This window comes from Crocodylus siamensis, chromosome 6 (genome assembly GCF_052110815.1).
Source record: "Crocodylus siamensis isolate JL-2025a chromosome 6, ASM5211081v1, whole genome shotgun sequence".
Lineage (NCBI taxonomy): Eukaryota > Metazoa > Chordata > Crocodylia > Crocodylidae > Crocodylus > Crocodylus siamensis.
The window spans coordinates 30474639-30498964 of NC_143400.1; the positions used below are offsets into that span (position 1 = coordinate 30474639).

The 24326-nt window shown below is 53.3% G+C and overlaps 1 protein-coding gene across 3 annotated transcripts in view; it reads left to right on the forward strand.

Annotated features, from left to right (window-relative positions):
- The first annotated feature begins 13448 nt into the window (after nucleotides 1-13448).
- TET3 (tet methylcytosine dioxygenase 3) overlaps nucleotides 13449-24326 on the forward strand; it is a 119902-nt gene continuing 109024 nt past the window's right edge. The window contains exons 1-3 of one of the 3 annotated variants that reach the window (XM_090051077.1): nucleotides 13449-13722; nucleotides 14129-14273; nucleotides 14365-15130. In XM_090051077.1, coding sequence (XP_089907203.1) covers nucleotides 14606-15130 — 525 coding nt within the window. In that variant the 5' untranslated portion in view covers nucleotides 13449-13722; nucleotides 14129-14273; nucleotides 14365-14605. The remainder of the gene's footprint in view (nucleotides 13723-14128; nucleotides 14274-14364; nucleotides 15131-24326) is intronic. The other 2 variants (XM_090051075.1, XM_090051076.1) reach the window with 2 other exon arrangements.

Here is a 24326-nt window from a genome sequence, read left to right on the forward strand (position 1 = left end):
GTAACCGGTTGTCCTAGGGACACTTTGCCACATGCTGGGAGAAATCTTGGCTCCGCTGACTTCAGGACACCTGAATTTTCCTCCTGTGGATGGAGCAGAGGGAGCTGTGCATTGCCTGGTGGCTTTTAAAGCTTGGAGCTACTTGTAAGTGGTGCCAGGTTGTGTTGCAGCATTCAGCACCTCCTGTGACTGAGGCACAGAAGCAAGCTAATGTGGATATGTGGGTTTTTTTTATACCTGTTAGTAGAGGCTGTATTTGCTTCCAGGCTCCCTTCCTTTGTGTTCTTAGGAGGACATGTATGTACTGTTGGTAGATGTTTTTAGGGTGCCTATTTAAGAAATGGCTGCTTTTTAAAATAATTTAATTCACTGATTATTTCCTGAAGAAAATTCTGTGTGTTGTATGTATGAAGTCAGGTTTGTATGAAGTCAGGACAAACCCTTTTGAATTAAATAACTTTCCCTTCTCCGTAGCTTCAATGTCTTGCTTGGCCCTTCTCCAGTGGGAGCTGGCCTCCATTGGGTGAAGCTGTGGTAGGGAGGATGGTGTTGCAGTGAAGGCACTGCGTTTAGGACTTGGGTGACCAGGGTCCAGCTCTTGCCTTTGCCCAAGGTTCCTAGTGCGACTGGGATTGAATCACAGAGTTGGATACTTGAGTGCTTCATGTGCTGATCAGATCACTCACCTGTCTTCCCTTCACCTTGTTCTTGCAGAGAACAGCCTACTCTGTCTGTGCTTTCCTTCTGAGATGCTTAGGCCTGTCGTGGTGCCAACCAGGTATATCTCCTTAGTTCTGCCCCACACGCTGGCAGCAGCCCGCCAAGGGAACGATGAAGGGTTGCCAATGGATGGAGGGGGAGAGAAGACAAGTAGCAGGGGAGGCAAGAATTAAACCTAGGAAGTGGGTTGGAGAAGGCAGATGAGGCTGGGGTTGGTGGGGAGGAGATGGTGGCAGCTGGGCCCTGGCCTTTCATTGAGATGTTGAGACTGGGAGGCCTAGCTGCCAGCCAATGGCAGGCTGGGGAGAGCTGCTGTGAGGGCCCTTTCTGGAGACTCATCCATGGGTCCAGCAGCCCAGTACCGCCTGTAATTCGACAGTAGGTGGCACTGTGCTTCCAAGCTTCAGCTTCCATCCTGAAGTTAAAATTGAAACCCTGAGTCTATGACTTTTCCCGTGCTTTGGATGGGCTGGCCAGGGAAGGGTGGTTTCTTGGGGAAAGCCACCAGGGCTGGCTTGTTAAGCAAACAAAGAATGCCTCAGTCCCAGGTTTTTGGTTTTTCGATTCCTGTTGGTAGAGCATGGCCCTTGATGCATGTGCTTCATCAGTTTCTGGGCAGAGGGAATCCTGCATCAAATCGCCTGCTAAAACCTGTTCTCTCTGGTCTCCCATGTGGCTTTGGCTCTCGGCTGGTAGCAGAAAGCCCAGCAGAAATTTGCCTTGAGTTCTAACATGGCAGAGCCCTGGCTTTATCCTCTGCCCTAGCAAACAGTATTCTTTCCTGCCATGGCAGGGGGTCGGACTAGATGATCTGCTCAGGTCCCTTCTGACCCTAGAAACTATGAAACACATTCATCTCTCTTGCTATAAATAAGGCAAACTGCATGTGCTTTTCCAGGGTTGGTGAACAATTGCTTTCATCTCGCCTGGTGGCAGCCTTTTTTGCATTGTTGCAGGGTGCTTGGTCCTCAGGTTTCCAGGTGTTTTACCGGCTGGTGGTGTAGATGGCGAACTGAGACATGAGGAGATGCTGCCATTGGTCAGTGACAGGAGGGAGTAGGGGAAGCCTGGTGTCCTGAGTTTGTCGTCTGCTCTGACCACAGACAGCAGCAGTGTCTGCCTTTTGGCATGCTTCCTGGGTACTGATGTGTAACTTACTGCACCTGCCTTTTGGTTGAGTATGGTGAAACCTCTGTCTGTGGAGGTTGCCGGGAATGGATAGCAGGTACTGAGGGTTCCTGGCATTGCAACTTGGACTCAGAACCAACTTGATTCGGTCCTTGCCATGAAGATTTCTGCAAGCCGCTGTCCTCAGGAAGGCCTTGTGCTCTGAAATGTCCTGCTTATGCCTCTCCTAAGAGCTCAGCGTGGCCCTGTTCACTATCGTTTCCTGTTGCCCTGAGGTTTGTGCAGCAGGCCGAGTGCATCAGCTAATGCCTCCTGTCCCAGAGCTAGCTGCAACCTTTTATAACCTTTCATGACCTTTTATGGTGAAAGAACATTGGCTGCGGCAGTCTCCCAACTTTACCTTTGACAGGTTCGAGTGTGACATCTGGTGTTGTGTCAAGGCTCATTTCACTAAGAGGTTGGACAATGGTTTAGTCTGGGGTGGCTGGACAGGGCTGATCCTGCATGAGACTAGATGTGACTTCTGGAGGTCCCTTTCAGCCCTGCTTCTCTATGAGTCTGATTCCAGCTTCACAGAGCTTTGGGGTGGGTGGACGCAGCTCAGCCAGCTTGTACAGATATGATGCCACGATGGCAGCACATTGCTACACTGGATCAGACCCAATACAGCATCCTGTGGCTAGTGCCAGAGGTAGCCCACTGGTCTGGTGCTGCGACTGGCTGTTACTAATGCCATGTGCATGACACAGATCCATCAGAAGCAGGAAGCAAAGTACTTGCTGGGCTCAGCTCGGTTGTCCTTGGCAGAGCCTCCCGCCTGGAGAAGATGCAGCCACTTTTCTATAGTGATGGGCTCTTCCTCTGGACTGCTGCCTGCTTAAGCATCTCCTTAATGACCACTAGCAAATGTCTGTAGCCTCTGGCTTGCTTCTCCCTGCTGTGGGACTTGGAGTGACAACATAGAGTCCTCTGGGGCACAGACAGAGCTTCATCAACTTGTGACCATGGATCAGAGCGGTGGGCTCAACCTCTGGTCAGACAGGACTTGGAACTGGCCATGCTGAGAATACAGAGCCTCCATGCCCATCAGTGGACTTTGTATTGCTGTGACTTCAGAGTCACCCAAAGGTACGAGCTGAGCTGGGCGGCTGCAGGCTGCTCTCTGAACCTGATCCGTTGCTCCGCTACGTTCTACCCGCTTGACTGCCAGCAGTGGATTCGCAACTTATGTAAACCAGTGTAACAGAGAGGATCTGCAGGCAGGAGTCTGCTACATGAGTGCTTTGCAGCTGCCCTTCTCCAGGGGCTGCGTGGGATTTGGGAGCCTGCTGACAACCAGGCTCTGCCAGGCTGGAAATCCCAGCTGAGCTAACGAGTTGCATTGCCCCAGCTTGGGCCTCTGTGCAAACAGGCGGTCTCCTACCACAGGGTGTTTGTGCTGGATTGTTGCTTTCAAGTGGTTCAGAGCAGTGGGATGTGGGGTGTTTCAGCTGGGCTGGCGTGGGCTTGAAGCCAAAGCGGGGGTCGGTGGTGATTATGGCCAAATGAGGGCTGTTCAGTACCTAATGATGCCGTGTCAGCTGTTATTTATGATCTGATTGGGTGCCGGGGAGAGGGAGGGGGGGGACAAGGGAAGCTGGCAAGTGTGAGATGGAGGAATGATGGTAATTTGATTTTCTGCCTCATAAATCTCCACGAGCTGGGTAAACTTCAGCCTAATTCTCATCTCCTTTCCACCAGTGGTAATGCTCGCAAATCCAGCCTAATGCTTTGATAATGCTGATGCTTGGTATTTCTTGCTTCAGAGCCACTTCTTTCCTAATGATAGTTCCTGCCCCAGTCACTCTGCTTAGGATTGCTTGGGTTTACACTGGGAAGCAGGAGTGTTTTGCTGCTTCGGTTCTCAAAGCAGAGAATCTCCTTTGCAGCCACAAGTTAACACTCAGCTCCAAATACTTTCCTCCTTATTCTATAGCAGACAGTTTGGTCCATAACACGAAGCTGTCTCCTTTCCTCTGCTCTGCTGTGTATGGTAGTGGTATCGGTGCCATCGGGAGTTCCTGTGCATTTGCATAACTCTTACGTAATTTAAGCAATATGGACAGATGTGTGACTGAAACATGGGTCTCTGTGATAGATGGCTGGGATTTGTGATAGGACCAGCCTGGTGAGCAGTGGGACTCCACCTCTTACCACTGACCTAATGCCGTGGATAGATGGAGGAGAAACCCCCTGAATGACCTTTTCTCAATCAACTTGTGGTGTTGTGCGACAGAACCTCGGAAAAGCAGTTGGCTAGCACGAGGTGTGTACCGTTGGGCAGGAGAGGGCAGTGTGTTTCATAGGGAAGGAAGACCTGTGGGTGTCCTGTCCTTCTGCGCTGGTGTTCGAGTGTTCTTCCTGACTCCACGCTCAGATCAGACTTGAGCCCCTGGGCCCTGTGCCAAACCACCTGCCATCAAAATTGATCCTGATGGGGGATGAAGCAGGAGAGGGTTGTAACAGACCCATGAGCTGAGAGGGGAAAGGTGTGCCCAGAACGCAGGTGAGGGGTTTCATAGTTTCTAGGGTCGGAAGGGACCTGAGCAGATCATCTAGTCCAACCCCCTGCCATGGCAGGAAATAATACTGGGGTCAAACAAACCCAGCAAGATGTTCATCTAACCTCCTCTTAAACACCCCCAGGGTAAGAGCCTGCACCACTTCTCTTGGAAGCTGGTTCCAGACCCTAGCCGCCCTGACCGTGAAGTAGCGCCTCCTGATATCTAACCTAAACCTACCCTCTGCCACCTTGTGACCGTTATTCCTGGTCACTCCTGGCGGTGCTTGGGGGAACAGTGACTCCCCCAGTGCCTGCTGATTCCCCCTGACTAGTTTGTAACAGGCCACAAGATCCCCCCTCAGCCTCCTCTTGTGGAGGCTGAACAGGTTCAGGTCCCGCAGCCTGTCCTCATAGGGCCTGCCCTGCTGCCCCCTGATCATGCGAGTGGCCTCCTCTGGACCCTCTCCATGCTGTCGACATCCCTCTTGAATTATGGCGCCCAGAACTGGATGCAATACTCCAACTGCGGCCTGACCAGTGCCGCATAGAGGGGGAGGATCACCTCTTTGGACCTGCTCGAGATGCATCTGTGGATGCATGACAAGGTGCGGTTGGCCTTCCTGACTGCCTCCCCACACTGCCGGCCCATGTTCATCTTGGAGTCAGTGATGATCCCAAGATCCTTTTCTGCCTCCGTGCTGACAAGAGGGGAGTTCTCCAACCTGTAGGTATGGTGCCGGTTGTTCCTCCCCAGGTGTATCACCTTGCACTTGTCTGTGTTGAAACCCATCCTATTCTCATCCGCCCACCCTTGTAACCTGTCTAGGTCTGATTGTAGCCCGCTGCATCCTTCCAGTGTGCCCACGTCCCCCCACATCTTAGTGTCATCAGCAAATTTGAACAGGGTGCTTTTTACCCCCTCGTCCAAATCACTGATGAAGATGTTGAATAGTGCGGGCCCGAGGACCGAGCCCTGCAGAACCCCACTGCCCACGTCCTTCCAGGTTGAGAAGGACCCATCCACCACCACCCTCTGGGTGCAGCCCTCCAGCCAGTTGGCAACCCATTTGACTGTGTGGGTGTCTATACCACGGCCCCCCAGTTTCTTAATGAGAACGGGGTGAGAAAGAGTGTCGAAAGTCTTCCGGAAGTCCAGGAAGACTATATCCACTGCTACCCCTGCATCTAATGATCTGGTGATCTGATCCTAAAAGGCCACCAGGTTGGTCTGACAGGACCTGCCACTGATGAACCCATGTTGGTTGCCCCTAAGCATGCAGTCCCCTGCTGGATGTGTGCTAGCATAATTTTCTCAAACAGCTTGCCTAGGATCGAGGTAAGACTAACCAGCCTATAGTTTCCTGGGTCCTCCTTCCTGCCTTTTTTGAAGATGGGGACCATGTTGGCCCTCTTCCAGTCCTCCGGTACGTCACCAGAGCACCACGAGTGCTCGTAAAGCCGTGCCAGGGGACTTGCAATGACCTCGGCCAGTTCCTCTAGAACTCTAGGGTGGAGATCATCCGGGCCGGCTGACTTGAATACGTCCAACCCCTCCAGAAGCTCCAAAACTAAATCCTTGCTAACCCGTGGCCCAGGTGTGCAGGGAGGTGGCTGTTCTGGTGCCTACTTAGGAAGATGGAGGCAAAGAAATCGTTAAACATGTTAGCTTTGTTGTCTGGTGTGACGACCAAATTTCCCAACGCGTCCTGCAAGGGCCTCACATTACCCGGGACCTTCTTTTTACCCTCTATGTATTTAAAAAAGGACTTCTTATTGTCCTTAATCTGGGAAGCTAGTCCCAGTTCCATCTCTGCCTTGGCCTTCCTAACTAACCCCCTACATCCCCAAGCAACTACAGAATAGTCCTCCCTGGTGATGACCCCTTCTTTCCATTGGGTGTAAGCCTCCTTTTTAGCAAGGAGACATTCCCAGATGCTTTTGGTGAGCCACGGAGGCTTGTGTGCTCTCCTGCTCCCTTTGATCCTCGTTGGGATTACCTTCCTTTGGGCTTGGAGGACAGTCTCCTTAAGGAGCGACCACTCTCCTTGGACACCTGGCTCCCCTCCCCTCTGGGACCTCAGCGCTTCTCCAACTATCCTCCTTAGTTCGTTGAAGTTTGCCCTCCTAAAATCTAGGGCCGCTGCCTTACTGCATGCCTTTGCCACCTTGCGCTGGATGGTGAATCCCAGCAGGCGATGATCGCTGTCGCCCAGGTGGTCGAGCACCCACAGCCCCCTCACCAGGTCATCACCCGTGGCAGCGCTAGGTCCAACAAGGTGTCTCCCCTGGTGGGGCTGTGCACCTCCTGGGTTAGATGGAGGTCCGGCACTCTGGCCAAGAACCTACGTGAGTGTTCAGACCTGGCTGACTGCTCTTCCCAACAGATGTCTGGGAAGTTCAGGTCCCCCATGACTACCACATCCTTAGCCTTCACTACCTCTGTGAGCTGACCCAAGAATTCCTGGTCAAGCTCTTCTCCCTGGTTGGGAGGTCTGTAGTAGACCCCCACCGTTAAGTCTCTTTCCCCTCGACTGCCTTGTACTCTAACCCAAAGCACTTCAGGGTGCCCCTCCCCTGACTCTTTGCTAATTAACGAGGATGTGTATTCCTCCTTAATATAGAGTGCTACGCCCCCACCTCTCTTTCCTATCCTGTCCCTCCTGTACAGCCTATAGCCCTTGACATTCGCCGCCCAATCATGCATTGCGTCCCACCACGTTTCCGTAATCCCCAATATGTCCGAGCTGGTGTCAGCCATCAGGAGGGTGAGTTCCTCCTGCTTGATTTATTCTTTGATGCTCAGAAGCTCATCCTCTGTCCAGCTTTACCTGTCCTCCCCTACAAGTCCGTGGAGGCAAGCATCCCACTTTCCCAGCCATGTGAGCCAGACAGAAATGCGTCTAGTAGAGAAGTATTCAGAACGCGGAGACTGTGGAAATCGCAGGCTGGGTTCTGTTCTTTATCACTGCCTCAGTGACCTGGTACGGATGGAGTGGAGAGAGAAAGGGGTTGTGTGGAGGTTGGTTAATTATTTCCCTGTGTGCCCTGGCCCCTTTATACTGTCCTGGCATGGGAAAAGGACTTATCCAGGCGTTTAAAGCTGCTTTTACTCAGCCAACAAAAATGGGCTGAGTAGAATTGAGAATTCAGCCTATAATATCCCGTTGGTACAAATAGAGCATTATAATTCACACACCTATTGCAAGGATGCGTGTTTGCATGACAGTTGCTTATTATGTGCTATCCCGGGATTAAAAATGACTGGAAGGATGCAAGTTCTGGGTCTATGCTATAACTGCTAGAATGTGGATCTGATAAGATATTTATGGTATTGCACATCCCTAACTCCCCTAGGCCTGGCTGAAAAATCTCAGCCTGGTGCTCATAGCAGCTTGGTACTTGACAAAGAAACAGGAAAGATGATACACTTCATGAATTTAACAGTGCTTCTCTTGATTCTGCTAGCCAGCTGTGATCTGGCAAGTCCTTGGATGGAGAGAGGCAGCCAGCGGGGGATACCGTAAAACAGCACTTCTGATGTGCCAGCCTCCAGATGTCTCCTTGAACAGCACATGTGGATCCAACCTGGTGGGAGGCTGATTGATCTCCATCCCAGCTGCAGTGATGTAGATTGTTCAAGCAGATGCTTGGGCAAATGTGGATCCGAGGTATGGTGACTAGGTCAGAAAGGTGCTCCTCTCAACCTGTTTACTGATCTATCATGAGAGGCAAAGCAGTGGGAGAGGACCACGTAGCGATGGACTTGGTAAGATGAGAGGACAAATGATTGTTTCCTGCATCTCTTAACTGAACTCACAGCTGTGCCTTGTCCTAGACTTTATATATCACTTCTTGCTGCTGTTCTACCCCGTAGAGGCAAAATAAAAGTTAGTGGGGAGTTTGTTTGGTAATTACATGTGTTAGTGGTGGGAGATTTGTTACCCAAGCCACTTGACGAGTGTGGACAAAGCACTTGGAAACCAAAGCTGGGTAAGGGCTCTCTGTCCTTTTGATTGCATTAGATGGACTAGATGAGAGAGAACCATTGTTCAGAACTGTACTTCTGGGGTCAACCCTGCCTTTGTTACGTGAAATAGGGGTCACAAAATGAAACTAGTAGGCAAGAAGTTTAAAACTGGCACAAGGATGTTCTTTTTCACCCCGCATGGAATTCCAAAGGAAGTTGAGATTAGGTATTAGGAAGACTTTTCTCACTAGGAGGGTAGTAAAGCACTGGAACAGGTTACCCAGAGAGGTGGTAGACTCTCCATCCTTGGAGGTTTTTAAGACCTGGCTAGACAAAGCCTTGGCTGGGATGACCTAGTTGGGGCTGGTCCTGCTTTGAGCAGGGGTTGGACTAAATGTGACTTCCTGATGTCCCTTCCAACCCTTTTCTGTGATTCTGAGTCATTGCCACGAGGCGTGGTGGAAGTTGAGACTTTAGCTAGATACAAAAAGGGGTTGGACACATTCTCGGAGGAAAGGGGTATCGGTAGCTATTAAGTACAGAGTTAGAGGTACAGCCTCTGAATTGGAACTTCCTAGACCCTAAATGCTGGAGGCTGCGCGTTAGAGGAACAGTGGGGAAAAAAACCCTGATCGGACCCAGTCCACTTTCTCTTTCACCATCTGCTCTGCCACTGGGACACACAATATTGGGCAGGATGGGCCTGGCAGCTTTTAGGTTCTTGCGTTGTAGAATTTAGCGATGTGAAACTGATGTGGAAGTCAGGGAGCATAGGTTCTGCTACTCCAGCCTTTGAGACTAGTTGGATGACATATGGATGGACTGTGGCCCGAAGCATGTGGCAGACTGAATGTGGGCAGACTTCTGCCCTCACCTATAGTCTGTGCAGCTCAGGAGACAGCCCTGTTCTAAGTGTTTGCAGAATCTAGGTCTTTGCTGAAAGAGGATATTCTTCGATAGACTAATTTACTGCTGGGGCATGCAAACAACCCCCTGCTGCATAAAGGGCTAGAGACGTGGAACAGGTGGCAACAAGGATGAGGGGAATAGAAGCAGAAGACGCATTCAGACTGGCTTTGTATAGTGACTGGAGCTGTCAAGGCTTGGCTCTGTGCAAGTGAAAGAGGCTGCTTGTTCCTGCCTGTAGTGGGTGAGACAAACATGCAAACAGTTGAGGGGTTGCCAGTGCATACCCCTTGGAAGGTAGTCTATCGGGGAAACCCGTCTCTTGTAATAATACCCTTGAATTTACAAGGCCTGCCGGGCATGGTAGCAGAAGTCGGAGAGACATAATTCACAATGAACAATGCATGCATCTCGTGTGATACCACTAGCAAGCTGACCTGGTGGCGGGTATAAGGTTTCACTATTGTTTTTGGTCAAGAGGTGGGAAGAAAATCCATCAAGGTTTCTAACAGGTTGGGCCCTGCTTCAGCAAAGCACTTATGCACACTCTTCCCTCAGAACATGTGCTTGCCTCCTACTACAGTGATTAATGGGGCACACGTAGGCCCAGCTCCCTGGCTGAGTGGGGAAGGCACTAATGGCATGTATGTGGCTTAAGCCAGGTCTTGGAGCTGGTATTATTGGCAGCAGTTTTTAAAGAATCCCTGTGGGGTGGACTAAAGAGCATGTTGCCATTAACACTCATAGAGTACCTTATGGATATGGAGGTGTAGTTGCCAGAGAGCGGTGAAACTGAGGCAGAGAGGTTTCAAGTGTCCTCTAGAAAGGGATGGCGAGAAGTGAGTGCACATACCTTGAGATGCATCGGGAGCATTAGTCTGGATTTCCCTCATTCTCTTTGGAGAGCTTCCCAGAGGTTGCATGGATGGAGGCGATGAGTATTGTGGTTCCCAGCTGTCCTTTGCTGAGCTGAGGTCTGGACCAATGGATAAGGCAGCAAACTGGAAGCTGTGCTTTGCTGCTGCCTCTGCCACAAATCTTATGTGGGACCTTAGTCATGTCACCCTGTTTCTCTGCCTCATTTCCACTCCAGCCAGTACTGGCCTTGTCTGCTAAGATTGCAGGCTCTTAGTCTCATAATAACTCTTTGAGGATGTAGCGCGCAGTACAACACTGCTGAATCTTTATTAAAGACCCCTTTTCCCCCATGGTCTCCCTAGCCACAAGGAAGAGAGGGAGATGTTTTTAAAATGGCTTTTGCTGACCAGAGGTGCCTGGCAGGGAATATCTCCTGTCCTAAACGGATCGGTTCTTCCTTCCTACATGGAGTCTCCCAGGCAAAATGGAATCGATGAGATATGAATTTTTCACAGTAAGGAAGAGGGAAACAAGGGAGGCGGAGCACCAGACCTGTGGAGAAAAGGCACCATAGAAGATCTCTTTCCTTTTGGGGTGCTGCTTCTTAGCTGGTCAAGTGTCTTGCCTATGATTGCCAGCAAGGCATTGTCAGGCCTGGCTGCCAGTTTTGTACTTAATCCAATAAACTGCCCTGGCTCTACTATGACTGAAGTCCCTCCGTCTATTATTTCGGTCCCTCGAACCTGCATTCAAGCCCTCCGAGACGTAAGGGCCTCTCGTTGTGTCTTTGCTGGCTGTCTTGTGCCACTGCCAGATTAACCAATTAGCACAGTTCCCCCATCTGTTGACAAGCCTGGCTCAACTCGCACCGAAGCCTGCGTGCCGGAGGAGGCAGGGACCCCAGACACTTGTGGCTTTGTAGGCAGCCGCTTGCGGGGGACGCGAGAACATGGAACTTGCTGCTTGCAGCCAAGTCCGTCGGAGCCCTGAATTCCTCGCCCGTGTTTTGCTTTTCATTGTGCTGGGAGGGGGAGCCAGATGGAAGGAGCCGGCCTTTCTTTAGGGCTTGATCGGTGCTGGAGTGGCCTGGCCCAGGTGGCTGGATTCGGTCTCCGGGCAGTCTGTGGTAGGACTCCCAGCACCTGGCTGTGTCAGGTGCCGTGCAGGCGGGTCACAAAGAACCTCACGCAACGGGCAGCCCTAGACGGAGGAAGGGAGCGCAGGGTGATGGCAAGACAGTGTAGCCAGTGCCTGGCACGGCATGCCAGCTGCCCAGCTCTCGTGGAGTCGTTTTTTTCTGAAAGGCTCCCACTCTTGGCAGTGGGCAGGCACTGGCTGGCCTCATTGGAAAAGACCCCACCTTGACAGCTCTAGGTGCATCCCGGACCCTGCAGTACCCAAGGTGCTGTCAAGGCCCATCCATGGGCTCTAATGATGATGGATTACACTAAGTGCCACTTCCCTTCATCCCTGGGGTTCCTCGGCTGAGGTAGCTCCCTCCTGCTGGGGCCCCCTCCTGATGTTTCAGTTGGGGCATCTCTGTGGCCCTAGAGAGTAAAATGCAGGCAGTGCAGCAGTGGAGGCATGCGCATTGCCTGGGAGCAAGAGGGACAGGGCAAGAGCAAATGCGTGGAGTGTGGGGTCCAGTCACTCCACGATGGATGGGAAAGCAGTGCAAGTGCAAGCCCTGGCACCAGCAAAGACCCTTTGGTAACAAACCAGTGGGATCTCAAGCCCAGGGAGATCTACAGGGAGAAAGCAGCAGGGTCTGCTGCTGGGATGTGGAAGAAGTGAAAGGGTCCAGAAGAGAGCCACCCGTGTGACCAGGGACTTGCAAGGCACGCCATATGAGGAAAGGCTGAGCAACCTGGGCCTCTGTAGTGTGAAGAAGAGAAGGTGGAGAGGGGACGTGATAGCGGCTTACAGCTATATCAGAGGAGTGTACGGAGAGCTCGGTGAACAACTCTTCGCTAGGGCATCCCGGGGAAGACCAGGACCGATGGATACAAACTCCTGGAAGGCCGCTTCAGGCTTAATACCAGAAACTCCTTCCCAGTCAGGGTGTCCAGACAGTGGGATAAACTCCCTCCAAAGGTGGTGCGGTCACCTACCCTGGACGGTTTCAAGAGGAGACTGGACAGTCGCCTTGCTGGGGTCCCCCAGCCCGTTGTCTTCCTGCCTAGAGCCGGGGGCTGGGCCCGGTGAGCTGCAAGGTCCCTTCCAGCCCCTAACATCTGTGAGTCTGAGCCCAGAGAGACCCTACAATAACACAGCGCCAGCGCCCCAGCCTTATGAAGACCCCGTAAAAGTGAACCAGCGGGCTCTGAGGGCCGCGGAGCCCCTACAGGGACAAGGCCGCAGCGGCGCCGGCCCGGGCAGCCCCACAGCGGCCGCGGGCCGGGCGCAGCCGGCAGGGGGCGCCCGAGGGCGGCGCGCGGCGCACGTGGGCGACACCTGCCCGGGCCGGGCCGGGCCGGGCACGGGGCGCAGGTACCGGGCCGGGGGGCGCTCGCGGGGTGCAGAGGGCGCCCGCTGCGGGGTGCTGGTGGTGCCCGCGTGTTCCATGCGTGGGAGGGGCGGCTGCCCGTGTGCACGTGGCGGGGGCTGCCATCCCTGCGGCTGCCATGTGTACACGCGGGGGCGGTGCGATCCCCGGGGGCAGGGTGTGCACGCCTGGGTGGCCAGCCGGCGGGGTGGCGATGGCAGGGGGAGCCGGGAGGATAGAGCCCGGGGGCGGGTGCCCACGTGTCTGTGCCTGCGGGGTCGGATGCGGGCGGCAGGTGCCCACGTGTCCGTGCCCGGGCGGCGGTGGGAGCCCAGTGGCGGGTGCCCATGCCTGGGGCGTGGGGGAGCCCACGTGCGTGTGCCTGGTGGGTATGATCCCGGCGTGGGGGTGCCCAGGTGTACATGCCCTGGAGAGTATGACTGTGGGGGGAGGGCACTCCCGGGGGGAGCCCATGTGTACCCGTCGGGGGGTATGACCCTGGAGTGGGGGTGACATGCCTGGTGGCAGGGGTGATCCCAGGAGGGAGCCTGTGTGTACATGCCTGCGGGGGCGATTGCAGGGGGAGCTTGTGTGTACACTGGGGGAGGGGGGTGCAATTCTAGGGGGAGCTTTTGTGTACATGCCTGGGGCTCTGACCTGGGGTGGGGGTGCCCGTGTGTACATGCCTGGGGGTGGCTCTAGGGGGGAGCTTTTATGTACATGGGGCGGGGGTACACGCCTGGGGGGAGATCCCGGGGAGACTGCAAAGCAAAGTGCTTCCCCCCTCCCTCTTCCTCCTGCTGCTTCCTCTTCCTCCTCCTCCTCCTCCTCCCCCTCCCGCTGCTGTTGCCGCCGCCTGGAAACTTTCCCCATTGTCCCTCCCCGCACCCCCCCACGGGGACCCCAAGGCGGCGGAGGCCCGGGGTGGGTCGGGGGTGTGCGCAGGGCCCCCAGCTGCAGCCAGCGGGGAGGGCGCGGGCAGCAGGGCAGGAGCCTGCAGAACAAAGGAGCAGCGGAGCAGCCCTGCCCTGCCCCTGCCCTCTGCATCCCCTCTCCTGGGGGCCAGGTTCCCCCTTCCCCTCCGATCCACGCGCCGGGCTGCACCTCTGCCTGCGGGTAACAGCTCTTTGTGTCTGGGGGCTTGGCGGGGGCTGGGGGGCAGAGGGGAAATCCACTCGCTCTCCCTTGATCCCTTGTGGAAGGTGGTTTGGTGGGGAGAGAAGCAGCCTGGGGCTCTGGCAAACAAAGCTCTGCACTTCCAAGCAGCAGCTGGTAAAGTGGAGAGAATTAAAAGTTTGTCTCTGGTCCCAAACAGCAACCAACCAAGCAACTTTCCCTGCCTAGTTTCTACCCCCTCTCGTAGCCACCCTGATTTGCTCCATGCCTGCACATCCCTCCTGCAGAGACACCCCAAAACCTGGCTCCTGGCTTGTGGGTTGGTGGCAGGGAGCTTGTTTTAAGGTGAAAGGGATGTTCCTCCAGAGCCGTTTCCTAGAGACAAAGCTCTTTTTTTTCTTTTCAGGTGGGTTTTGTTTTTCTCCTTGAAGGCTCGCATGTAAAGCCGGCTCCGTGGGCACTCGCCTTCGCGGGGGGCTGGCGTGGACGTAACTCGACCCTGAAAGTCTCTGACACCCCAATTGAGGGTTTTTTTATGGAAGTCACGTTGTGTAGGTGATTCCTTTGTCAGTGGGGTGGGGGTGCAACTGCTGTGGTGCTGTGACTCTGCTGCATCTTTGATGTGTTTTTTTCCCCTTCCAGAAGACACCTCCTCAGCTCCTATTTTGTCTGGGTCTCCCCTCTTCCTTGAGGCTGTGAGGTTCGGCCGTCTGGAGACCTCTGGAGCTTTGACAGTTGCGTTTCACCCTAAAAAACAAAACTCCTGCTTGGATCCAGCATGATTTCCTGGCAGGGGACCCTCAGCGGCTGTGAGATGGAAGAGATTGCAGGGTGGGAGCGAGTCCTGCTGGGAAGAGAGAGAAGTTGGGGCATGTGAGGCTTGATGAGCGAGCTGCCGAGAGGGTCCAGCGGAGCTGAACGCGGCAACGCAATCGCGGTTTTAGCTGTCATTTTTTATCCCCTGGTTTTAGCCTGGGCAGGGGGGGAGCCGTCTCCCCTCCAGCAAAGCGTTGCCCAGTCCCTTGGCCTCTGTTGGGAAACAAGTTCAGCCTCAATAAAAGAAACTCTCCTGCGCTGGGTCCAGTTAGCAGCCATGAAGAAACTCCAGTTGTCACCTGAGCTGAGCAAGGCGGAGGACTCCTGCCGCTTGCCCGACGGCGCTTGTGGGATGCCGGGCAGACCCAAAGGTGGCTCACCAGCCCCGGACAAAGGGGGCAGGGGTCCCGGGCTGGATGCCGCAGCCCAGCTGCCCAAGAAGCGGAAGCGCTGTGGGGTCTGTGTGCCCTGCTTGAGGAAGGGCAACTGCGGCGCCTGCTACCACTGCCTGAACCGGAGAACCAGCCACCAGGTCTGCAAGATGAGGAAGTGCGAGACGCTCAAGAAGAAGAAGTCGGTGCTTCTCAAGGAGGTAGGGGTCCTGCTGGGAGTACAGGGAGGGCCTGATGGGCATGCATGGTCCAGAATGATACCACAGGCTCAGGTTTCTTCACAGGTTGCTGTCTCCATGGGTCGCTACCCCCTGTGTCAGCTCTCCTTCTCTGAGAGCGGGTGTGCATGGGTGGAGCTCTCCAGCACGGGGTATCTGTGGAGGTGAAGGGGCACGTGAGGAAATGCGTTAGGATGGGATGCGACTATCCAGTCCAGTCTGGCCCATTGAACATCCCACTGTCAGGCCCTTGATGTGTCACCTGCAGGGCTGGAAGAATGTGCGGGGGTTGTGCCGCCTTCTGCCGCGGGGGTCATGGCCTGCTTCCTTGGATATCTCAAATGCATTTTAATGCCCCTTGCACGGGGGGAACACTGGCGGCCCTTCTCCCCCTGCCTTAATGTGGCAGTTTTGAGTGCTTTTGGTATCTTTGTTACAGGGGTGTAGGTTGTAGCTGTGTTGGACTAAGGACATAGGCAGACAAGGTTCTTTGGGTGAATCTGATATCTTTTTTTAGACCAACTTAAATAGTTGGAAAAAATTTTTTTACAAGCTTTCGGGTTTAAAACCCCTTCATCAGGCGGAGGAAGTTTCCGCAGTTGGTGTGTGCTCTTCCTGGATGGAAGGAATAGTGAAGAAGCCAAAGGCCCGGGGTGGGATGCATACAAGACAGGCAGTCAGTGAAGATAGAGATTGAGGAGTCAGTGGTTGAGAGACAGGCTGGGTCGGGGTGGGGAAAGAAAAGGGGGATGAATGTAACAGTTAAATAGTGGAGAGGTACCTGGGGAGTCAGATGTCAGGCAGGTTATAGTGTGTCATCAATTCAATGTCTATATTTAGTCTATGATTTTCAGTATCCAGGAGGCTGATGAAGTGGAGTTCATAGGCTTGTCTCTGGGAAGTGTTTTGTAAGTTTCCTTTGAGGGTTTGGACTGAGAGATTGGAGAGAGCGGTTGTCTTGTGAGACATGTGCCCCCACAGGTAACTGGGTATTCCTGTCTTTGGTAGATTTCCGATGTGCGTTCATTCTAGTGCACAGTTGTTGTTTGGTCTTCCCTACATATTTTCCATCAGGGCATTTGGTGCATTGGATGAGATATATTACACCTGTTGAGGTGCAGCTTTAAGTATCTTGGTATCTTTGGCCAGCATGCCTTGTTGTTGTGTGACGTGGTCGATGGCATACTTTTTGGAGTAGGGTTTGGACTTGTGTCGGGTGCCTTGTACAGGGCCGAGCCTGCTTCAGGGAGGTGGTTGGACCAGATGTGACGTCCAGAGGTTGCTTCCCAGCCCTGTTTTTCAGTGCTTCGTGGAGCGGAGCCCTTTGGGTTGTAGTGGGCATAAATGGGGCCGCGTCCATTCTGTCTGGGTGGGAAAGTCAGAGAGACTGTGCCATATTGTGGGGGTAAGTGAAAGAGGGCTGAGGGCTTTGTGCCTCCCCAGTGAGGCGTTTGAAGGGTTGAGTGAGGCTCATGTCCTTCCCATGTCACTTTGTGGAGTGTTAGATGGGCCTCAGACTCATCCGAACACGGATGATGCCAGCTTCTGTGTCAGCATCTTCTCTTTCCCACAGGGTGCTTTGCCTTGGCCTAGGTGAAGGGAGCACAGGTTTGCAGAGGGTGTGAAAGCTTCAGCTTCCTGTGACATGATGGAGCCCTTCTGCAGGACTTCAGCAGTGTTCAGAGCACTTTGCTGCACCTGGGGTGAATGCTACCATGTGCAGTAGTTAGGGGAGAAGCTAGAGAGCCTCTGTCAGCCCTTATGCTTCAGAGCATTTGCTGATTTTGTACTGGGGTCAGAAGGAATTTTTTTTGCCCTCCCTGCTGCAGCATCGTGTTGGATGTCCTTTTGGGGGGTGCAGGAATGCAGGGATTGCCTGAGTGCATCAGATCTGGGGTCCAGCTTGTTCAGTATCCTGGTTGCGGGTCATCCCCTCTCCTGAGGGGAAGGTACAAGAAGCTTTGCAGGAGGCATTGGTGGTGCGAGTGAGATTCTGGATGCGATGCCATTCTGGGGTGTGCACAGATGGTCACACTGTACTAAGCCCTAGAGGTGCTGTTTGGGGGGAATTCCTGTGTCATCTCTTCTGTGGCAACTGTGTGTGTGTAGTGGGAACTGGAAGGAAAAGGTACTGTAGTTTTGGCTGCCACTTATCCCAGGATGGGAACAGACATATGATGGTATGACTGAGGTATCAGGAAGTTCCCACCCCCTTTAGCTAGGTATATTTAATTCATCTCTCCATCCGCTTGGCACATTTGCATGGCAGATACACAAAGCTGATCCAGCTGCTTATCTCCATGGGGAAACCTCCACGTCCAACTTAATTGCTGCAGAGACAGTTGCGTGTGGAGGTTATGACCTTGCGGGGTGAGGGGCGAGGCGTTGAGGAAGTGAAGCGTGCCCTTAACACGACGGTTCTGTTCACAAGCCTGGGATGATAAAGGACAAAGCAGTGACCCGTCTCTCCCGATCTAGTGTGCTCCAAATGGCATGGGCTCCCTTTAGAAATATCCCCTCAGGGCCAAGAACGTGGCAGGTCTGGGAGCCAACGCAGTGTTGCAATGTATCCGAATCCTCACTGGGTATCTGGACTCTGTGAAACAGGTTTCTGTTTGTTTTGGGGGTTATTTTAGGGAGGAAGCATATTCCCTAAACCGCAATTCATTTCTGGCTGTGGTAGGATCAGGACCTCCTCAGGTAGCTCTTGTCCCCTGCCTCCCCCCCTTCAGAATTAATCAGGACGTAAGGAGTGAGTGTGCAGACACCGGGGGGAAGGTGGGTGAGTGTGAGCACAGGAGTGGGTAGTGATGCACAGGCAAACTGCACGTGCATCCTGGCGGTGGCAAACCACTTACAAGAAATCTGGCAGGGGGTGCTAACTGCACTCCCTGGGGAGATGTTTCCTAGCCTCCTGGCAGCTGCTTTACATACTTAATAGTCCTGTGTGTCACGGTGGTTCATATACTTTTCATAGCAGGGACCACAACTTAATATCCATACGGTCCTGTGGGGACTTTCCTTTCCAATTTGCTAACACCCCGACTCCAGGTACCTTCCCATCTGCTGTCGAATATCTCTGTGGAGTCTGAAATCTTTAGATAGGAAAGTAGCATGGTGGGTGGCAGGGCATGAACATCCTCAGGGCTGCTCTTGGTGCAGTTTAGCATCTGCAATTGAAATGTAGGGTCAGCCCCATGCAACAGTTTTCAGATCCCCTATGGAAGCCGCTGACATGGCATTATCCATGTCTTCCCTCGGAGATCAGTACTGGCTAGGTGTATTGTCACACTGTCCTGTGTAGGTAGGACTTGCTGGAGTTGGAAGCAGGCATTTTTAAAATATTTATATATATTTTTTTTTAATTTTATTTATGTGCTATTTATACTGCTCTTCCCAACAAAGGCTCAGGGTGGTTTGCAATAAGATGTCACTTAAAATAACTTACCAAACAGGAGAGCAAGAAGAAAACAAAACAACTTGAAGGGGAACTGGAATGACAACATAAACCAGAGACCCCCTAAATGATATCTCAGCCTAGCTTTGTTTGCTGCACCAGTAGGAAAGGCCTGACAGCACTTCCCAGGGATGGGCAGGCTCCGGCTGTGGTGGCCCTCGAACAGCCGAGCCACCCTCCCATCGTGAGCCTAACAAGTGCTAGGAAAAGAAGTCAGGTTGGTGTGAGTGCCTCTGTGCTACGGGCTTCTGCTGCTCCAGTGCTGTTCATTGTGAATTGTGCTTCTTTGTACCATAGGGTGGACGTACATAAGAACTGCCACTTATTGGCCCAGTCTCCGGTGTCGTACAGTGGCGGAGAGCGGATGCCAAAAGGGAGAGTGAACCAGGTCTGACCAGGCCTTTTCCCTCAGTTTCTCTCTCACTTGTAGCCTTCAGCATTTAAGGTCTAGGATATTCTGATTCAGAGGCCGCGTCCCTCACTGCCACGGTCAGTAGTTGTCGATGCCCTTTTCCTCCCAGAACACGCCCCGTCGCTTTGTGGATCTGGCTAAGCTGTCAGCTTCCGCCGCATCTGGTGGCAGCAGATCCTACCCCTGAACGGGTGAAAAAGACCTGCCTTGTGTTTGTTTGAAACTTTTTACCTACTGATTTCATTTCGTGACCCCCTAGTTTTTGTACTGTGGGATAGAGTAAATAATACACCCCTACTGACTTTATTTTGGTACATAGACTCTCTCTTGACTTTTTCTTATCATGTCCCCCTTCAAGTGCCTCTTTTCTAGCCTTAACATTAGGTGAGTTGGTTTGAAATTTGGCAGCTTCTAGTCAAGAAGTAGCGCTGGGACAATTCCAGCTGAAAGACCTTTCCTTGATGCAGAGCGAGGATGGGACTGACAACATCCAGCTTGTGTCTACTACTGCCCATTCCTGCGCAGAACTCAGTGTAGGGGAATGGAGAAGCAGGCTTTGTTCAGTAGGAAAGATACTATCTGTACAGCATCTCTGAGTATGAGCTGGGAACAAGTTTCAGCATTATATAGGACAAGGATCGCAGCACTTCTTTATCTTTTGTCTGCAATTTCTGGTTTTACCGGCCAGGGTGGTTGTTACCTCCCAGTTAAAAGGGTTGCATGTATCGTTCTTAAAGATACAGAGGGGGCATGAAGTCAAGACAAATGCTTTTCCTTTTTTGCAGTGTGCAGACTTGAAGCCCTTTTTATTCTCTGCACACTGCTGTCTGCAACTCAAGCCGCGAGTTTGCTGTGTTGCTCTTCGATTTAAAAGTTTTTGCATTTGTATAATGCTGTGCTTTAGCAAGTGTGATTGTTTTCTTCTAGCCAACATCGTTGCACTGGCATAACTGCTAATGCGGATGCACTTACAGTGGCATCACAGTGTATGCCAGCAGAGCTTATTCCCCTGCCTGGTCAGGCATAAGCTGTTCCCAGATAAGTCCATTCATACAAGCATAACTACTCCTGCAGTGAAAGAGTGGAATCACTATAGACCAGTATAATTATAGCATGAAAACGCGTGTGTCTAGACAAGGCCTTAAATTTGGATTCAAGGACCAGATTTGTGGCTTTGTGTGATTAGCTTGCATGTGAGAAGCGCTGCTGTTTGCATACAGTGATTTTTTTTCAGGGTGGTGGCCGAAGGGAGGGCACTCAAAGGGTGCCTGATGTTTGGGATGTGCCGTGCAATGACTACAAAATATTGGACCCCGTCCTAGTCTCTCAGGCTGCCTGATGCCTTCTCTTCCTCTGGCCCCCTCCTCCCACTTATCTTTCATCTGAGACCTTGTTATTATGTGCCATCATGTGACATGGCAATGAAGTGGGGTGGTGGGGGAGTTGTTTCTTTAGATCACATCTCCAGACTTCCAGTTGGAAGCACTAAGAAAGGATTTGGGAGGATGCCATCAAATGTTCTCCGCATGGCCTCTCAAAAGGGGAGGAAGTGTGACAATACAATAAGCCACAGGGCATCGTTCAGTATGATCCTAACCTCCCCATCATATTGGATTGAATCTTGCAAGGGAAAGGTGTTCAGCTATTGCTGCTTCATGTTCATCATCCAGGTGGTCAAGCCCTGTTGCTCCTGAAGAAGTCCTCCCTCTTCCAATCCTCATGCTTCAGGACACCCTTACTCTCAAGGGTCTGGAGGAACTTTTCCACAAGTCAGCCCATACCAGCCTACTCCATGTTTCCAGGGACCTTGTTCTGAAGCAGCCGATGCTGGCTATTGCCTGTTCTGGGCTGTACTGCAGCTTTGATCCTGTGTGTTGGTTCCTGTGTTCTTGCCGTCAGCCTGACTCGGCAGCCTTGGCTCATGCAAGCTGTTTTATTGAGAAGTTGCCAGGTTTGTTTGCGACGGGGCTGGTCGACAGGATTGGAAGGAGAAGGTCTTCTCCGAGCAGGCCAAGGTCGTGGGGACCAGACTTTGCAACTGAACCTTCTTGGGTCTGGATTCCTAAGAGCTCCTCGGGTGGTTTCAGCCCCAAAGGGTTGCTTTGCTCTGCTTTATTTTGAAATGCAGAGCAAATTCTTTTTTAAACTCTAGGTCCCTGGCTACTCGAGGGGCCTGAGATGGCCAGTGGATCTTTTGGGGTATCTGGAGAGAGGAGAGATTTTATTGTTCTCATGGCTTACCTTGATCCCCAAATCTCTCTCCTAGCAAATGGCTCACTTACTCTCACTCCTTTCACATCCTTCTTTTGCTCCAGCAGAAGACAGGTGCCTTCTCAGTGCACTGCCGCTACACTCATAGCTCCTGTGTTTCCTGCCTGGCAGCTGCGTGAAACTAAACTGGCGAGAGGGTTCAATTGGCATCAGGCCGGTCGGAAACCTGTTGCTCTCAAAGAAAGCAGCGCGGCGCCGGCCCCCAGAGGAATCCCCTGGCTGTTCTGCAGCAGACTTAACTCCTGGGGCATGTGCACGGCAGGGGTGTTCCCTACACGAACTGATCTGAAATGATGAATGAAATAGAAAGGCAAGTGATTTCGGGTGGGGGTAGGCGAGCAGTGATTATGGTGTCCTGTGGCTTTGTGAGTGCTGCAGCCTTGATTCACTCAGGGGAAATGCTAGGGTCTGTGTCATACGTGAGGCCCAAGGCTCGGCTCTTCTCCTCCCGAGAGCTGTGGTCAAAACTTTCAGAGGTGACTAGGGTTTCTTTCCCTGGCGTGCCCAACTTAGCACTTCTTAAAGGGGCCTGAGGTGATTTCCATCAGCTGCTTTCTGAACGCAGGAGCTCTTCAGCTGTGGCTGATGAAGGCCTCTAAAATTGTCCTTGCAAATCGTCCCCCATGAATCCACCAGGCCTTGGAGTCTGACTCTGGAGACTTGACTGCAGAAACCACGTCACCCCCTGTCGGACTTCCCGGCAGCTTGACCCGAGTCACAGTGACGTTCTGCTTTCTTCCTTTGCTGTGTGATCCCACTCGTGAAAGCCCCTGTGGCCTGCAGCACTCCCCCACCCAGCCCTGTCCCTTTGCTGCTGTTTGTGCCACTGCACATCTCCTTGCTTTGCCCCTTCTCTGCTTTCCCCTCCCATTCCTGGCATGTCGAATTGACCAGCCTGGCCTAGAGCAGCAGCTGTGTTGTGATACCTGTTGCAGGAGAGCTTCCCGTGTGGCCCCTCTCTTCCAAAGCAAGTCGCCTGATTTGGCATTCATCCCTTTGCATTAGAAAAGGAGCAATTGGTGGTGAATAAAAGCTCCCGTTTGCCTTGGGATTGAGGGCCTGTGCAGGTGAGTTGTAGGACAAGGAGCGAGGCAATCCTCTTCCTGGACCATAAGGGCCCTTGTGTGCAGAAACCCCCCTACGAGGTGCTGAGGTTTGTCCCCCCCACTGGGTTTAGCCCCCTGTGCCCGTCGCAGGCTGCACGTGTGAGATGAGCAGGGCTGGGGGCTTACACAGCCGGAGGGAAGCAGGGACGAGCTGGCCGCTGGCCGCACGTGTTTGTGGAAGCAGGCGGGAGGCCTCTTGTAGTGCTGGTGGGAGCCCTGCATGTCACGGGGAGGGCCTGCTGTTTTCTAGCTAGTAGCCCCACACCCGCCACGTGCCTTCGAGTGACAGGCGACTTCCTGTCAGTTAATGACTAATTTTCCAGTTTCTGTCGGTGAAGGCAGGCAGTCGGCCGGGGTGGAAGAGCCGGCTGCTAGGCCAGTCACACTGAGATGGGGAAAGGCCAACTTCTTGTTTTTGTCGGGGCCACCACTTATTGCCTCATTCCACTTTAAACCATCCAGCCAGGCCTGCCTCCTTCTTTGCAGCTGAGGGTGAGGTTGAGACCTTGGTTCAGCCCCTGGCACTGAAACCCCGGTGTCCCTGGTTCCTGTCGGGGGTCCAGTCAGTTGGGGCACCCTGCTTGGAGGGGCATGCCTTCACATTCAGAGGTAATCCCCTGCTGGGACGTGGATCCAAGGGCAGGAGTCTGGGGCGGGGGAGGAATCCTGCTGCTCTTTCATCTCCTTCCCCTTCTCTGTCTGCAGTCATGGGCCTGGATGTCTTTTACCTTGGGGGTTCGTGTGTCATGTCTTGACTCCAACAGTGGGCATGTGGTGCTGAAACAAGTCTTGTGGGCAGGCTCTGGCTATTGAAAGCAGTACAGGTTGCCCCTGGCAAGGAGCTCCAGCTTTGCAGACCCTTGCAAGGGTGCTAGGGTTTGCGTGGTGGCTCGGGGGCTGGGTGGGCAGGTGCCGGGAGCCAGTCGCCTGCTCCAGGTGGCTGTTTTGCATGTGCTCAGACCATTTCCATGACTCTCCAGCTTAAGAGGATGCCCCCTGGGGAAGGGGGTGGTGGAATTACTCAAATCCTGTAGCCTAGAAGCAATTGTTGAGCCACTGGGAGAGGAATGCTCTCCCTTCCCCCACTCGCCGGGCAGGTGGGGGAAGGGCAGAGGTCCACGTGGAACAGATGCAGATTGGGGATTTATGCTTCCCTGGGGCCCTGCTGCTGGGTTCCTCTCCCCTCCCCACACAGACCCCAGAGGAAGCTGAGCGTCCTGCTCCCTGCCTCAGCTGTGTGGTTGGATCTGCCAGCGGGCTCTGGTTCTCCGCCGGGTGGGCAGGCTCTGATTCAAGAGGCTCCTTCCCTCTCCTTGTGGCTTCTGGATTTGGTTCTGGCTCAGCCTAACCCTAATCCTCTGCTCCACGTCCCAGTGTCATAGGGAGAAAGCACTGTGGCTTGCTTCTCCTCCTATGCTCCTTTTAAATCAGGATCGTCAGAGATCTGCTCCCTGCCCTCTTGGCCTGAACGCATCCTACCTTGTCTAGTCTCTGAAGCTAAACTACCTGGGGCCTGGCTGGTACTTGGAGTTGCTCCCTGGGAATCACAGGTGCTGGAGACAGCCCTGAACCATTTGTAGGTGAAGGGAGTGACGTGTGAGTGAGAGATGCAATCAAGAGCCAGGCGGGAAGACCTGGGAGCTGTGAGACCCCAAATCTGTTTCCAGAACCGTGGGGCCCCTGAGCACGTCACAGCTCCTTTGCTGCTTCCGTGTCCTGGTCCCCTTGTCCGCTCAGGCGACGGTCTCTGCCTTGGAGAGCTGGCAGTGTGTGGCTGCAGTGCTGGGCACCGGGCACGGCAGGTACTAAGCTCAGACTGTGATGGGCAGCACTGGGGATAGCCACTTCGCTGCTTTTGGTTTGTAACCCTTGGATTTATTGGCTGAGGGGGGCTTGGAGAGGCACTATGGTCTGATTGACCTAGGACCCAGG